The 17,755-nt window shown below is 39.0% G+C and overlaps 1 protein-coding gene across 2 annotated transcripts in view; it reads right to left on the reverse strand.

Moving 5' to 3' along the window:
* GUCY1B1 (guanylate cyclase 1 soluble subunit beta 1) overlaps positions 1–17,755 on the reverse strand; it is a 62,967-nt gene that overhangs the window by 2,508 nt on the left and 42,704 nt on the right. For both annotated transcript variants that reach the window (XM_061384347.1, XM_061384348.1), the window contains exons 6-13: positions 15,361–15,591; positions 14,794–14,910; positions 13,939–14,072; positions 7,147–7,344; positions 3,958–4,195; positions 2,793–2,933; positions 755–909; positions 126–252 (exon numbers count right to left, since the gene is read on the reverse strand). In XM_061384347.1, coding sequence (XP_061240331.1) covers positions 126–252; positions 755–909; positions 2,793–2,933; positions 3,958–4,195; positions 7,147–7,344; positions 13,939–14,072; positions 14,794–14,910; positions 15,361–15,591 — 1,341 coding nt within the window. The remainder of the gene's footprint in view (positions 1–125; positions 253–754; positions 910–2,792; positions 2,934–3,957; positions 4,196–7,146; positions 7,345–13,938; positions 14,073–14,793; positions 14,911–15,360; positions 15,592–17,755) is intronic.

Raw genomic sequence — 17,755 nt, forward strand, 5'->3', positions numbered from 1 at the left:
CTGTACTTACAAGTTCATGTAAGCAAGAATTCTTTGCAAATGAAACATATTTTCAGAGATTATGATTTAGCTCCCCATATTCATACCCTGTCTTAAAAAAGGAATTATACTCTGATGAGTCATACCTCTGTTCCTGTATTTTTTCTGGATAGAAACCAAACTTGCATTGGCTCCTTTTTGCCCTTCATGGACACGGGGCCTCTGTGCTCCAAATGGAATTGCGGGTCTGAATTTTCTGGTGTCATGAGACATCTAGAAGGGGACAGGGAACAGGCAGAGAAGCTTGCTGTATGGTCGCACAGAGAAAGTAACATACATCAAAGTTATAAAGAGAGACAGGAATGACACACAGTAAATTATTTAAAGGTACCAAGGCTTTAGTAAAAATACCACAGCAGAAATCCCTAAGAGTATGTAGAATCATTTAAAATGGAAATAATGACACAATCTTCTCAAATAAAAAATAAATAATCCCAAGACTTCCCTGGTGGTCCAGTGGTTAAGACTCCACACTCCCAATGCTGGGACCCCAGGTTTGATCCCTGGTTGGGGAACTAAGATCCCACATACCATGGTGTGACCAAAAAAAGAACAACACACCAGTTTTTTGTTTTGTTTTTGTTTAATTGAAAAATAATAGTAATCCTAAAAGCAGAGTTGATAACTGTAAAAGGTAATAAAATCACCCAGGGAATTAAAGCAGCTGCAAACAGACATTTTTCAAGTCAGTAGATACCTAGATGTGTTCTCTAACCTGTATGTATATTCAGACACATTTATTTTCCCTTTTTCTCCAGTGGTTTCTGTTCGGCTTGTGAGGTTGACAGTGTTTCCAAAAAGACAGTAGCGAGGCATCCTCTGTCCTATGACTCCGGTCACTACCTCCCCTGTGTGGATCCCGATTGTTATCTGCAGAATCAAAGCTCTGGTTCAATACATTCAATAATAGGAATTATTGCTCACGCTAGACTAAAGAATTCAGAGTCATCATATAAAAATCATAAGAACTCTCTAGAACTCCAAACATATTACAGACAAAAACCCTCACAAAATCTGGCATGAGAGAAACATTCTTTGGAGCTTTCAAAAGTATGAATCTGGCCACTTACATTAGATTTAGGAAAGAGATTTTAAAAAATAAACCAGAAGGGACAGGGGGTTTTAATCTCATCCTCATGACTTTCAGCACATGGAATAAAGAAGGTAATTTCAAATAGATGGACAGATTTCCCATTTCTATGTAAGAATGTAATATAATAGGTTCAATAAAATATTAGTCTTTGTTTATACAGATGCCAAAAGGCACATGAAATGATGTTCAACATCACTAATTATTAGAGAAATGCAAATCAAAACTACAATGAAGTATCAGTTCACACTGGTCAGAACAGCCATCATTAAAAAGTCTACAAATAACAAATGCTGGAGAGGGTGTGGAGAAAATGGAACCCTCCTACACTGTTGCTGGGAATATAAGTTGGTGCAGCCCCTGTGGAGAACAGTATGGAGGTTCCTTAAAAAACTAAAAATAGATCTGCCATATGATCCAGCAATCCCTCTGTGGGGCACACATCCAAAGAAAACTTTAATTCAAATACATATAACACAATGGAGTATTACTCAGCCATTTAAAAGAATACATTTGAATTAGTTCTAATGAGGTGGATGAAACTGGAGCCTTTTATATGGAGTGAAGTAAGCCAGAAAGAAAAGCACCAATACAGTATACTAACGCATATATATGGAATTTAGAAAGATGGTAACAATAACCCTGTGTACGAGACAGCAAAAGAGACACTGATGTATAGAACAGTCTTTTGGACTCTGTGGGAGAGGGAGAGGGTGGGATGATTTGGGAGAATGGCACTGAAATACGTATAATATCATATATGGAACGAGTCGCCAGTCCAGGTTCGATGCACGATACTGGATGCTTGGGGCTGGTGCACTGGGACGACCCAGAGGGATGGTATGGGGAGGGAGGGAGGAGGGGGGTTCAGGATGGGGAACACATGTATACCTGTGGCGGATTCATTTCGATATTTGGTAAAACCAATACAATATTGTAAAGTTTAAAAATAAAATAAAAAAAAAATACACATGCACCTCAATGTTCATAGAAGCACTGTTTACAACAACCAGGACACAGAAGCAACTTAAGTGTCCACTGAGAGATGAATGGATAGGGAAGATGTAGTATATGTATACAATACAATTTTACTCAGCCATAAGAAGAATGAAATAATGCCATTTGCAGCAACATGGAGGGACCAAGCATAGGAAGTGAAGTCAGACAAAGACAAATATCATATGATACCATTTATATGTGGAATCTAAAATTTGACACAAATGAACTTATCCGTGAAACAGAAACAGACTCATAGACATAGAGAACAGACCCGTGGTTACCAAAGAGGAAAGGGGGTGGAGGAGGGATAAAATAGGAGTTTGGGATTAGCAGATACACACCACTATATATAAAATAGATACACAACAAGGACCTACTGAATAGCACAGAGAACTCTACTCAATATCCTGAATTAAACCATAATGGAAAAGAATGTGAAAAAAAACGCACATACATATGTATATAACTGAATCATATTGCTGTACAGTAGAAACTAACACAACATTGTAAAATATACTTCAATTAAAAAAACATTAAAAATATTTAATCTTTGTTGTCAAGATGCAATTCCTTATGCATAATGAATGACTAGCTGGTCAAGAATATAAATCAGTTGTACAAAAGGCCTATTACGACCATTAAAATACATGTTTTACCTACTAACCTGAACAGATTCACCATCTACTTGGACCTGGCCAGCAATCTCCATCATATCCAAGGCCAGGTGGCAGATGGACCGTGCGTGGTGGATGCATGGCTCCGGCAGCCCGCTCACTGTCATGTACTTGTCCCCGACAGTCTCCACCTGGTAGGGTGCAGACCGGTTAGTACAAGCATGACTGATTCATGTGCCACCCTTACACAAAACATGCTTTTCCATTTGCCATCAATAACTTTCAACTTTCCTCCCCCGACTCTCTTAAAATTCTAATATATTCGATGCCAACAAGAAGAAAACTGGTCAGTATTTAAAATGTACACAACTGGCACTTGAAGTCTGATTACAGGCAGGGACAGAACACAATATTAGTTTTCTTCTAGTAAGTCCTAGTTTCTCACCTTAGACATCCTTAGGACCCAGCAGAATAATTTATGACCCTATTCCCCCTCAAAACAGTGATGGTTTGATGGGCCAAAGCACCACTTCCCTAAGTTCAGTGGTTCATCCAGGTCATTAACCATTTATCTTTATGATGTGCTCACACCATGTTACATTGTTCCTCAGGAAATGGCCATAAAAATAAATAGTCCCTGTGGCACTGCTATGACTCCAGATGCCTGGGGATGGTTTAGTTCACATTCTTGCCTTTACTAAGCAATATTCCATGGACTTCATTTTTTCAATGTTATAATTTTTTTCTAACTGAAACCATGGGCAGAAATGCCTTATGACTGTTTATTTCCAGTTGATGTTATCTAAAAGCAGGTCTGAGTCCCTGGCACCCCTCCTATGCTCCATGACTTCTCTACGGTGCAAAACATTTATACCTTTCAGTAAAAATATCTCTGGCAGGGCACTGAAACAAATGCTACGTTTATGTTATGTGTGATAAACCACGTGTACAGATTTATTCACATAAGTGCAAATAAGTTGCTAAATATTTTAACTAGGGAAGCATCTGCTCCATTCATTTGAGTTACAGGGAAGAGACTATTTTAGAACAAGAGGTAATTATTTAAGAAAATGGTAAACAATGAATGCATGAGAGCTGACTGTACCCAGGCTGCAGGGCTACAGTCAGGGACTGTGACTGCCACGCCATTGGAAGACAGGGTCTGAAAATTCAGAGTAATGAATGGCACTGCTTTCGGACAGGGCGTGGACTTGCCTTATAAACAAATGGATTTTTCCGGGAGTCCGTCAGAGTGTCAAATCTAGTGTAGAGGTCATTGAGGAGGTTGACAATCTTCATGGCCCCTTCCCCAGACGCGTGCTTGCTGCAGAAAGCATTGAAGCCCACAATGCCGCTGAAGAGGATAGTCACGTTGTCATATCTCTTTGCGGGCACCGGACGCTTGTGCCTCAGCTCGTTGGCCACAGATGGAGGAAGCACAGAATACAGCAACCTGAGATCAGGACAGAGCCATCATGAGAGATGCTGAGAGCTGCTTTAGTGCTTCTACTGCCCATTTTAGAGACTTCGGTGCCATGTGCACAGTGAAGGCTCTGCTAGCACACTCATCATTAGCCACATTTATAAGTCAAGGCTAGAAAATATAAATAATTGGTTTGTTATAAACCAATCCAAACATCTCCCAATCCAAACCAATTCAAAGTATATCAAAATACACCAAACAAAACAACCAGACAAAACAAAGGACAGACACGAGGAAGCTGAAGTTGTTCTGTGCGCCTTGGGTTTCAGCGCTCCAACTGTGATATTCATGGAATGAAAGAAGTCATCCCAGCACTTAGCTCTGCGGTGTGGTGGTGGTGGTGGAGTCGCTAAGTCGTGTCTGACTCTCGCAACACCATGGGCTCCCAGGGACACATTCACCTCTCAGGGGCAAGCTGCCTGCCTCAACATTTGTCACCTGACATGAAAAGAAACAGATTTCCCCAACAAGGACCTACTGTACAGCACAGGGAACTATACTCAACATTTTTTAATAATCTATGAAGAATCTGAAAAAGAATACACATGTGTAAATGAATCACTGTGTTGTAGACCTGAAACTAACATAACACTGTAAATCAACTAGACTTCAATAAAAGAAAGGAAGGACAGGAGGAAGAAAGAAAACAGATTTTCCTTCCTGCCTCACTTCTCTGTGGAAGAAACTGATAAAGCAGGTAAGAAACTGGTCTAGGAAAGAAAAGATCTCATTTTCATTGACAATCCTGAGACCAGGCCGATGGCACAAGACGACATTGGCATGCGGAGGAGAGAAGCAAGCACACAGGAGGTGAGAGCTGAGACCTGAGAGTCTCCTGGACTAGACAACTGGAGGAGCAAATGACACCTCCCAGCCTATTTCTCCCCGAAGCCAGCTGTCACTCAGGGCTAGGTTTAAGAAGCTGAGGTCACATTTTTTTCCTAGCTCCAGTGGAATTTCTTCAGTCTTTCATTTTCGCTCTCAAACATAGAACATTTTATAAAATGCTTTAAGGCTATTTTGAATATTACATGTGAACAGTAGCATGATTTCATTTCAACTAAAATTAGTAGTCAACATTTATAATTAAATCACTTTGAAAATCAAATATCAACAAAGAGAGAAACCTAGGTGATTTTCCAATTTAACAGCTGAGCAGGATCTGAGAAACTCAAACTTAATAAATCCAGATGACTTTGAGCCTCAGTTCTTAAGCACTATCTCACAATGTATTATTTTTCATGAAGGAAGCTGTTCCACATACTAAAATATACAATTCTGAGTTGTTTCTTGAGCAGTAGGAGGGATTTTGAGTACCTGCCTCATCCCGTATACTTCAGGAGATTTGAAAAATACCTGGAAAGACTAAGGGGTTAGGGCTTCAAGGAAAGTAAAGTGATCTCAAATAAACTATTATTTTCATCTTCATTATACAGAGTAGGAGAAGTGAAGGAAGAGGCTAAGGACGAAGATAGACATTCACCTGGATTCTTTATCCATCTATGCTGTTGACAAACAGTTGACATGTTTACCTTGCATCCATCCATGGGCAACAACACATGTATCAGTGTAAGAAAGTCTGATTAGACACCAGACATCACAGGAAGTGATTCTGCTACCAATGCTATGATGTCAAGTAGAGTGAAATAGTCCTACAGGAAGGAAGGTCAGGTCAATTCTCTAAGATTGCTTCCTATTATACAAATGTTAAAAATGAACACATAAGACCCTGGGTAAAATTCTCTTATGCAAGTCAGTGATTTTGTTCTTTTAATTAATTTTAATTAATATACTTCTAATATATCTCTATTCCTCAAGCAAGGCCAAGTGGTATGCACAATGTGTATTTGTTTAAATAAATTACTTGAAAATTAAATACGATCTTAAATGTCATTTGCCCACTATTTCAAAATTTAAAGCACCGTTCTTAGTTTTGTATAGTTTTGTATTTTGATACTTTTGTTCGTGAGTCAAATTACAGATGTAATCACTGTCATCATAGATGACACTACAGTCTATCAGATTCATATCTGCCAAATTCTAAAATAATTTGGCATTCAAGAACTCTTTGAAAATATAATGGCCAAATCTAAGCTCACTGTTCAGTGTACCCCAGCACCTGGCAGCCCTGGCACAGAGAGGATTCTCGGTACACACTCCAGTGTGAAGAAATGGATGAACGGGCAGTCAGACTTGAAACATGCATTTGCGTTATTCTAATGATTTGCAGAGACATGATTTGTCGTATATTCTTTCAGCTTGGTTTGTAAAATTAGAAGACATATCCCCATTACTATTATGACTGATTTCTTTCTGTGTACCTGACAGATTTAAGTGACGTGCAAGAGTTTATTTATTTAGGACTCCATAACTGCGACAGGTTCCACAACTTGGAGTCTTTGTACAGAGAAGAACCCTTGTATGCTATTACTATTCAATCACTGAAGCGATGTTGCCTTGAAGCCTAAATTATATGTAATGTCCCATCTCTGGGCACTTTGCCTCCCGGGTGATAAGCATTAAGCTAAAATATCTTTATTCAGCTCACAGGAAATGTCCTGACAAGGCCCACCTGTGAGTGGCAGCAGGCAAGAAGAAATTAACACACCCCCTCTGGAGGCTGCTGGGAACCAGGAAACGCTTGGCTTGAGTCCCTCCCCTTTAAATTAAAAGAGCCTGAATTCTAACTCAGGCAAGACAGGTCTTTGGGACATGAGTTCACCATCTGCTCCATCTGCTGGCTTTCATAATTAAGTCTCTGTTCCTTGCCCCAACACCGCATCTCTGGATTTACTGGCCTATCATGCGGCGAGTAACCTGAGCTTGGACCTAGTCAGTCTGTCAGCCTTAACCACACGAGAGCCGCCGAATCCACCATGCAGGACAGCCCTGTCGTCTGTAACCACAGGTTACATTCTTACGTGTCCGTCTTTTTCTTTTCATCTTCCAGGGCTCGTAACGTGAGCTGCAGCCTGTCTGTGAGGATTTCCAGTTCCTGGGTCAGCTTGTACTCCTCTCTGAACTGCTCTCCCAGGAGCACGAGGTCCCGAGTGGCATCGTGCAGAGGGATGTCACTCAGGTACAGCCCTCGCCGGGTCAGGTCGTCCAGGTTCATGACACTGTCATAAGAAGAAGGACACACAGTCAGACTCCATGCTTCCATGGCAACACCACATGGTTTCCGTCAAGGAGTCTAATCCTGCCACTGCGTGCCATTCAAAAGGTCAGGCTGAAGAAAACTCAGATAAAAGCAAGAGGAATATGACTTCATTCTTCTTAATATGTAAACATCTATCAAAGAGAAGTGAACTTGAAATGCAGTTGTGCCAAACTGCAATTTTTTTTATGCCGTCAGCCTAAATTAAAAGAAAATGTGAAAAGTTGCCTTATGAAACCCACTCAAGTTTTCTTCTCAAGGCTGTTATTACTTATTATTGCCAGAGGTTTTCCTCACTATAAAGAAATGAAGAAAAAGTTATCTTGGGAATTCCCTGGCAGTCCAGTGGGGAAGACTTCGCCTTCCAGTGCAGGGGTGCGGGTTTGATCCCTGGTTGAGAAGCAAAGATCCCACATGCTTTGAGGCCAAAAAAACAAAACATAAAACAGAAGCAATGTTGTAACAAATTCAACAAAGACTTTACAAATGGTCCACATCAAAAAAACAATCTTTAAAAAAAAGTTATCTTTCCTCTCTTTTACAAGGATAACAATGCTTCTTCTACAAAACTAGTTGATTGTCATCTTAGGGGATCTATGACTCTTGAACCTAGTTGTTTTCTCTTTCAGACACGATGACTGGAGGTTGACACCAGATTTATGACTCATCTTCAACATGAATTTTCTGTACTCTTGACTTCTAACATGTATTTTTACACACTACTCTAATTTCTGGCTCCACTTTCTTCTGTTACTCTTATTTTCTTTGGCTTATTTGTTTCATCTATTTTTGCTGAATTTTATGCATCTTTGTGACCTGTCATTTTTAGAAAATGTAATATTTATTGATTCAGTGAAGATCTGGTAAATTAAAAAGTAGACTGTTTTTTAAAAATTTAGACTTTGGTTAAAATATCTTAAGGTTACATTATTGGCTTTAATTATTTAAATGCCAAATAATTATTTCCAGTCATTCATAATAATAATTTCTCTAAACTGACATAATTGTGTTATAAATTTATTGAAGAATTTTGGGTAAATAAAATGTCTCCCTGAAATATATTCTCAGAATGTCCATTAAAAAAGCAAAAATAAGCACACCAGTAAAGGAAAATAAAACACAAAGAGTCCACTATTGACACACACCCCTCAGGAAAGAAGCCAGATCATCCACCAGTGGTTTCAAGACCAGCCAATTAGTAGAGAAAAAAAAGTCTATAAGTTTAAACTGAAAATGAATCACTAAAATGCTCATATTGAGAGAGAACATCAAATCATGTCATTGTTCAAAAAACTTACTATTATCTTAATGAGCTGTGTGCTTAGTTGCTCAGTTGTGTCCAACTCTTTACAACCCCATGGACTGTATGTAGCCTGCTAGGCTCCTCTGTCCATGGGATTCTCTAGGCAAGAATACTGGAGTGGGTTGCCATGCTCTCCTCCAGGGCGTCTTTCTGACCCAGGAATCAAACCTGGGTCTCCTGCATTGGAAGCAGATTCTTTATCAGCTAAGCTACCAGGGAAGCCCCAAACTATCCTATCCTCTTGGAACTATACATTTTACAAGTTAAAGTGCGTTTAGTTGATCTCTTATGGAATGTGAGTACCAATTTTTTTATACACACGAGCAGTTCCCATATAAGAAGGCTTCTCAGGTGCCTCAGTGGTAAAGACTACACCTGCCAATGCAGGAGACTCAAGAGACTCAGGTTCAATCCCTGGGTCAGGAAGATCCCCTGGAGGAGAAAATGGCAACCTACTCAAGAATCCCATGAACAGAGGAACCTGGCAGGCTACAGTCCACAGGGTAGGAAAGAGTCGGACACGACTGAGTGAGCACACCCACACACACAAGTCCCATATAACAACTGGTGATTATATTACTATGTATCCTATTTCTGCATATGGTAATTAGCAAGTGGACTCCAAATTTCTGCCTGTACTTCCAAAGAAACCATTCTCTCCATGAATAAGAACTGTCTCTATTTAAAAGTTATCTTTCTACCAATGCTCAACTTGGAAAAAGGCAGAAGGAAAAGACATTTATTGATAGCAGATGCAAATACAGTTTGATCAATGGAGGTTATTAATAAAAAACATGAGTTTATATTCCCTAATTTTGTCTCTCTTATTTTCATAATATATTCTCAGGGGAAAAACCCCATCATTAGTCTTATATAATCTTTAATACCAGATTTGTTATTATAATAATTATTATTATATTAATATATTTATAATAATTATTAAAAATTTAAAGAAGCCTGTTACAAAATCCATTAATTTTTTCAGAAATTTTGAAACAATATTGTCAAGTGAAAACTGATTATCTAGACTTTAAATTTTTGATCAACATATGGAGGCTGAACAACACACTGCTGAATAACCAACAAATCACAGAAGAAATCAAAAAAGAAATCAAAATTTGCATAGAAATGAATGAAAATGAAAACACAATAACCCAAAACCTGTGGGACACTGTAAAAGCAGTCCTAAGGGGAAAGTTCATAGCAATACAGGCATACCTCAAGAAACAAGAAAAAGGTCAAATAAATAACCTAACTCTACACCTAAAGCAACTAGAAAAGGAAGAAATGAAGAACCCCAGGGTTAGTAGAAGGAAAGAAATCTTAAAAATTCGGGCAGAAATAAATGCAAAAGAAACAAAAGAGACCATAGCAAAAATCAACAAAACCAAAAGCTGGTTCTTTGAAAGGATAAATAAAATTGACAAACCATTAGCCAGACTCATCAAGAAACAAAGGGAGAAAAATCAAATCAATAAAATTAGAAACGAAAATGGAGAGATCACAACAGACAACACAGAAATACAAAGGATCATAAGAGACTACTATCAACAGTTATATGCCAATAAAATGGACAACGTGGAAGAAATGGACAAATTCTTAGAAAAGTACAACTTTCCAAAACTGGACCAGGAAGAAATAGAAAATCTTAACAGACCCATCACAAGCACGGAAATTGAAACTGTAATCAAAAATCTTCCAGCAAACAAAAGCCCAGGTCCAGATGGCTTCACAGCTGAATTCTACCAAAAATTTAGAGAAGAGCTAACACCCAACCTACTCAAACTCTTCCAGAAAACTGCAGAGGAAGGTAAACTTCCAAACACATTCTATGAGGCCACCATCACCCTAATACCGAAACCTGACAAAGATCCCACAAAAAAAGAAAACTACAGGCCAATATCACTGATGAATATAGATGCAAAAATCCTTAACAAAATTCTAGCAATCAGAATCCAACAACACATTAAAAAGATCATATACCATGACCAAGTGGGCTTTATCCCAGGGATGCAAGGATTCTTCAATATCTACAAATCAATCAATGTAATACACCACATTAACAAATTGAAAAATAAAAACCATATGATTATCTCAATAGATGCAGAGAAAGCCTTTGACAAAATTCAACACCCATTTATGATAAGAACTCTCCAGAAAGCAGGAATAGAAGGAACATACCTCAACATAATAAAAGCTATATATGACAAACCCACAGCGAACATTATCCTCAATGGTGAAAAATTGAAAGCATTTCCTCTAAAGTCAGGAACAAGACAAGGGTGCCCACTTTCACCATTACTATTCAACATAGTTTTGGAAGTTTTGGCCACAGCAATCAGAGCAGAAAAAGAAATAAAAGGAATCCAAATTGGAAAAGAAGAAGTAAAACTCTCACTGTTTGCAGATGACATGATCCTCTACATAGAAAACCCTAAAGACTCCACCAGAAAATTACTAGAACTAATCAATGATTATAGTAAAGTTGCAGGATATAAAATCAACACACAGAAATCCCTTGCATTCCTATACACTAATAATGAGAAGACAGAAAGAGAAATTAAGGAAACAATTCCATTCACCATTACAACGGAAAGAATAAAATACTTAGGAATATATCTACCTAAAGAAACTAAAGACCTATATATAGAAAACTATAAAACACTGGTGAAAGAAATCAAAGAGGACACTAATAGATGGAGAAATATACCATGTTCATGGATTGGAAGAATCAATATAGTGAAAATGAGTATACTACCCAAAGCAATTTATAGATTCAATGCAATCCCTATCAAGCTACCAACGGTATTCTTCACAGAGCTACAACAAATAATTTCACAATTTGTATGGAAATACAAAAAAACTCAAATAGCCAAAGCTATCTTGAGAAAGAAGAATGGAACTGGAGGAATCAACCTGCCTGACTTCAGGCTCTACTACAAAGCCACAGTCATCAAGACAGTATGGTACTGGCACAAAGACAGAAATATAGATCAATGGAACAAAATAGAAAGCCCAGAGATAAATCCATGCACATATGGACACCTTATCTTTGACAAAGGAGGCAAGAATATACAATGGAGGAGAGACAATCTCTTTAACAAGTGGTGCTGGGAAAACTGGTGGGCCACTTGTAACAGAATGAAACTAGAACACTTTCTAACACCATACACAAAAATAAACTCAAAATGGATTAAAGATCTAAACATAAGACCAGAAACTATAAAACTCCTAGAGGAGAACATAGGCAAAACACTCTCCGACATACATCACAGCAGGATCCTCTATGACCCACCTCCCAGAATATTGGAAATAAAAGCAAAAATAAACAAATGGGACCTAATTAAAATTAAAAGCTTCTACACAACAAAGGAAACTATAAGCAAGGTGAAAAAACAGCCTTCAGAATGGGAGAAAATAATAGCAAATGAAGCAACAGACAAACAACTAATCTCAAAAATATACAAGCAACACCTACAGCTCAATTCCAGAAAAATAAATGACCCAATCAAAAAATGGGCCAAAGAACTAAATAGACATTTCTCCAAAGAAGACATACAGATGGCTAACAAACACATGAAAAGGTGCTCAACATCACTCATTATCAGAGAAATGCAAATCAAAACCACTATGAGGTACCATTTCACGCCAGTCAGAATGGCTATGATCCAAAAGTCTACAAACAATAAATGCTGGAGAGGGTGTGGAGAAAAGGGAACCCTCTTACACTGTTGGTGGGAATGCAAACTAGTACAGCCACTATGGAGAACAGTGTGGAGATTCCTTAAAAAACTGGAATAGAACTGCCTTATGATCCAGCAATCCCACTGCTGGGCATACACACTGAGGAAACCAGAAGGGAAAGAGACACGTGTACCCCAGTGTTCATCACAGTACTGTTTATAATAGCCAGGACATGGAAGCAACCTAGATGTCCATCAGCAGATGAATGGATAAGAAAGCTGTGGTACATATACACAATGGAGTATTACTCAGCCATTAAAAAGAATACATTTGAATCAGTTCTAATGAGGTGGATGAAACTGGAGCCTATTATACAGAGTGAAGTAAGCCAGAAAGAAAAACACCAATACAGTATACTAACGCATATATATGGAATTTAGAAAGATGGTAACAATAACCCTGTGTACGAGACAGCAAAAGAGACACTGATGTATAGAACAGTCTTTTGGACACTGTGGGAGAGGGAGAGGGTGGGATGATTTGGGAGAATGGCATTGAAATATGTATAATATCATATATGAAACGAGTTGCCAGTCCAGGTTCGATGCATGATACTGGATGCTTGGGGCTGGTGCACTGGGACGACCCAGACCCAGAGGGATGGTATGGGGAGGGAGGAGGGAGGAGGGTTCAGGATGGGGAACACATCCTGTGGCAGATTCATTTCGATATTTGGCAAAACCAATACAATATTGTAAAGTTTAAAAATAAAATAAAATTTTAAAAAAATAAAATAAACAAATTTTTGATCAATAGCCCTCCAAAACATGCTTTGTCAACTGTTACTAAATAATATGCATACATTTTGGCTATACAAATTAAAAATGTACAAAATATTACCTAAAAACAAATTTTGTAATTATCTATTTCTACTGTTCTAACATAAATTTAAACACACATTACTTACTCTGAATTCCCACGCATCTTTTAGAAAAGTGCTCTGTCAAACTATAAAAATACCAGCCTACAGTTGTACTTCCCTCTGATGTTTACTATGTCACATAATTCACATAAATTTTAACTTAATACTGCATCGTGCATAGTGCATCTCAGTTAAAGTAGAAAAATGTTTTTAACATAAAATAGTTTAAATCCAGAAATCATTAGAAAAGTAATTTCTTGGTGCCAAATACACCTGTGTATTTATGCCATCGCATTATTAATAAATGCTTTGTAGACTTGTTTTCTCCATGATGCCTCTCTGGAAGGTACAAAACTACAGAATTAGCCAACTTCAGATTACATATCCTCTGACCTAAAGGCATAAACACTCAACAGATTGATTAAGATGTGGCAAATAAAAGAGAATACATAATTTCTTCTGAGTTACTATACAAGTTCAAAGAATTTATCCTTGTTATAGAGAGAATAAGGATAATTCTCCTTGTCTAAGAAGAGTTGTAAAATCTAAGTATACTTTGTAGAAACAATTGAATAAAATGTTACTGAATTTCCTTTTAGCAAAAGATGGGTGCTTATATCCATTATAATTCATCTAAAAGTGATTACCTTGGTGAGCACAGGAAAAGTATGCTGTCTGCTTCGGGCAAGTAGATCATCTGACCCTTGAGCCGTAAGCAGCTGATTTCAGTGCCCGTCAGCTCATCCTCACACTCTGATTTCTCTACATCCAACAACCCTTCCTGGAAAAGGCAAGACACACAGGCAACACGGGCATCTCTCCCAAGAAGGGCACAGGGACCTCATTCCCACCAAACCATAAGGGAGAACAGGAACCCAGGCAGAACGGAAGAGGCCTTTCACCAGAGTCTGCCAGGTAACAACCAGACAACCTGACATCACTGCAGAAATGCAAACTGAACCCACGAAGACAGGAGCTTTGCTACTTTGACATCCTTGTGGAAAGCTTCCGTGACTCATTTCTGATTTTCCATGGAGCAGATGGTAAAGAATCAGTCTGCAATGTGGGAGACCTGGGTTTGATCACTGGGTTAGGAAGATCCCCTGGAGAAGGACATAGCAACCCACTCTACTCTTCTTGCCTGAAAAGTCCCATAGAGGAGCCTGGCAGGCTACTGTCCACTGGGGTCGCAAACAGATGGATACAACTGAGCAACTAAGCATGACTGGTCCACTGATGTGTGACTGGCCCATCCAGGCAAGCCATTTTCAAAATTCACTTCTGTTCATTTTAATCCATGACTAGAATCCCACTGCTCCTCAGACAACCCCCAATTTAGCACCATTGCTTTTGAAACAAGACTCCCTTCGGGGTCTGGTTTTGCTCTCTCTACACCTTCTGAATCTCACAGAATGTTTTTGTAGCTAATTATCCCTGTGGAACATTTCTAACCTGTAACAAACCTTACTTCCTCATATTGAGTGAAATAACATCTTGATTACCTTGCTTCTCAACACGAAGACTGTATTGATGTGTGAGAGGATTCCATGGAAACTGATGTCAATGTGAGGACGGACCAGGGAGAAGACAGACAGGAGGCTGCAGTTCCCAGGCTGGAGCTAAAATGTAGATGAAAAGAAAAGGGGACTTAATTAGCACTTCGGTGTATTTTAAATTCCTTTCTTTTGCCTAAAAGTGTCAATTGATTTTGAACATTATTTTCAGACAGCAGATAAACAGTGACTATTTGCTCAATGATGAATAAATTAAGTGAAAGCTGATTGTTACTGGAAAGTCATTTTCTCATGAAAACAAGACCACTATTCCTGCAAAATTTCCCCACTGCTCTTGTGATTAAAAAAGAGAGAGAAAAAAAAAGTAGCTGTCCCAGGCAAAGTTGCAGTATGCTCAAACATACTGAGTTTACAGTTATAGCACTTCTGTGATGTCTCAAGCGCTCCATGTTCCCTGACAGATAAACAAAGGTTGAGTGAATCAGTGGCCATGTATAACAGTAGCATTTCTGTGGCCTTTCATCTCAGGCTCCCAGGGAATGTAATCTCCTTTACCTGGGGAAGGACTCTGTAGATGGCGTTGCCACACTGAGTAACCACAAGATCCCTGTCAAATATGATGTGAAAGGGAAAGGCTTTGCAGAACGTATACGGGCTGATGCGTGATTCCTGGGTACCGTTTTCTTCAAATCTGTCAAGATCTTCATAAAAATCCTCTTCTTTTGACTCTTTTTCTTCAATCAAAAATTGAGTATGATCACATTCTTCATTTCTTTGTTGAATAACCTGGATGCCAAAGAGATAAATGGTGTTAACTGTCTGGCATTTCCATTTGGTTACAATATTTAAATACCTAAGAAATTGGTAATGAAAACCACATTTAGAAGGTTAATTTTAAAGATTTAAAATATGCAAATACTATATATGCCTAATATAGAAAACTATATTTGGATACTGACTTAGGAAATTTGAAGGCAATAATTATTCACAGTAAAACTGCAAATCTGGTACGAGTCCCCTAGTGGTCCATGCAGCATCTTCGGTAGAATCTGGAGTAAAGCACCCCCGTCCCCATAGGCTCAGTGTCCCCTCAAGCCAGGCACACACTTACGGTAAATGACATACACATCAGACAGAGCAGTACTGTTTAATATGATAAAAAATGCTGTGTGGAAACAGAGGAAAACTAAATGATAGAAATACATATCTTAAAATATATGTGATGTCTTTTATATCTATCAACTGGCAAGTATATAAAACTGCAGTGCCATATTAGGTAGGACACAGTAAAAAAGAGTCATTTCATGCATCACTAATGGAAGGGTAGTTTGATTAATCTTTCTGAAGGATAGATTGACAATATGCATAAAAATCCCCCTCCTCAAATTATATTCTTTGATTTAATTCTAAGTCTATAAGTTTATTTTATGGGAGTAATCCTGATTATGAGTGAAACTCTCTTATTTAAAAAATAACGCTCTCTCTCTCTCCTGCGTGCTGGGGTGCTCTTCTCTTCGCGTCTCTGGGTCAATGTGCCCTCACGCCTCAAAGATGGATTTCCTGCTATCTTCTAAATAAAATAGAGGTGTAACACTGATTTGTCTAAGAGCTATAACAGGGTCCGTTCGAGACCTGAGAGCTATAACACGGTCTGTCTAAGACCCGAGAGCTGTGACACATCGAGTGGGGCTTTAATGTCCGTCACTCCAAATCTTTGTTGTGACGAGACAAAAACCAAGGAGCATACACTTGCGTGACATCTATGGTGCCGTGACTCAGATTTAACCTGGCGGAAACAACCTCCGCGCAGAAGAGGCCAAGCACAGCAGGAGCCCAACTCAGTGAAGCTCCCTCAGTAGAAGCAGAACGTGAAGAAAACCCAGTGCAGGGGAAGGCCCATCGTGTTGGAAACTGGGACAGCAAAAAATGAACTCAGCAGAAAGCTCACGCGGCTCAGTCTCATATTCCCGAAGACCTCCAGTTAAGGTCAACAAGCTACAACATGCAGTGCCAGTTCAACAAGGAAATAAAACTACAGCCGACCACGGAAACTATCACTCACCCTTAGATGGACACCGCTATAAGGACTCTGAGGCATAAGACTAGCAAGAGGGGGAGGCCCAATACCCCTCGCCATCCCAGTTCAGCAGGAAGTAACCAGAGAGACCTCGATGCCCCTATTCCCAAAGAATTAGGCCTCCCATCTCTTGAGGGGGGAATGTTAGGTAGTTAGAATAAGGAAAAGGAGTCCAAAATGGCGGTGTCTAAAAGACAAGGAAGAGAAAAGCCCGCGAAAATAGAACAGAGGAAGGTCAAAGGGAGGTCCGAGGACCGGAGTGAGGACTTCAGGTAGAACAGCACTCCTGACTAAGCCCAATTTGCATAGGGCAGGCCCAGGGGGAAGAAAGAAACATGTAAAAAGAGGAGCCAAAGAGCTCTCACTCTCTCTCCTGGGCGCTAGGGTGCTCTTCTCTTTGCATCTTTGGATCAATGTGCCCTCACGCCTCAAAGATGGATTTCCTGCTGTCTTCTAAATAAAATAGAGCTGTAAGACGGTCCATTAGGACCTGAGAACCATAACATGGTCTGTCCAAGACCCAAGAGCTGTGACACACGGTGGGGGCTTTAATGGTCGTCACTCCAAATCTTTGTTGTGACAAGACAAAAACCAAGGAGCATACACTTGCAGGATACTTGTATTCATGAGCAATTTTAGAATTGCTGAGTTAAATTGCATGCTGTATTCTTTTTGTTCTAATAACATCACAGCAAGAAAAGATATTATAAATATTATAACCACCAAAAACTTTTAATAGTATACATTGTTATGTAAGACTCTGTGTGTGTGTTGTGTGAGTGTGTGTGTTTCTTTATCAGAAAAGTAATGGGATTGTTTGTTCTTTCATAAGAAAATGTATTTCTAAGTAGTTAAAACTAATTCTAAACATTC

Source organism: Bos javanicus, chromosome 17 (assembly GCF_032452875.1).
Source record: "Bos javanicus breed banteng chromosome 17, ARS-OSU_banteng_1.0, whole genome shotgun sequence".
In the NCBI taxonomy this organism is placed as follows: Eukaryota; Metazoa; Chordata; class Mammalia; order Artiodactyla; family Bovidae; genus Bos; species Bos javanicus.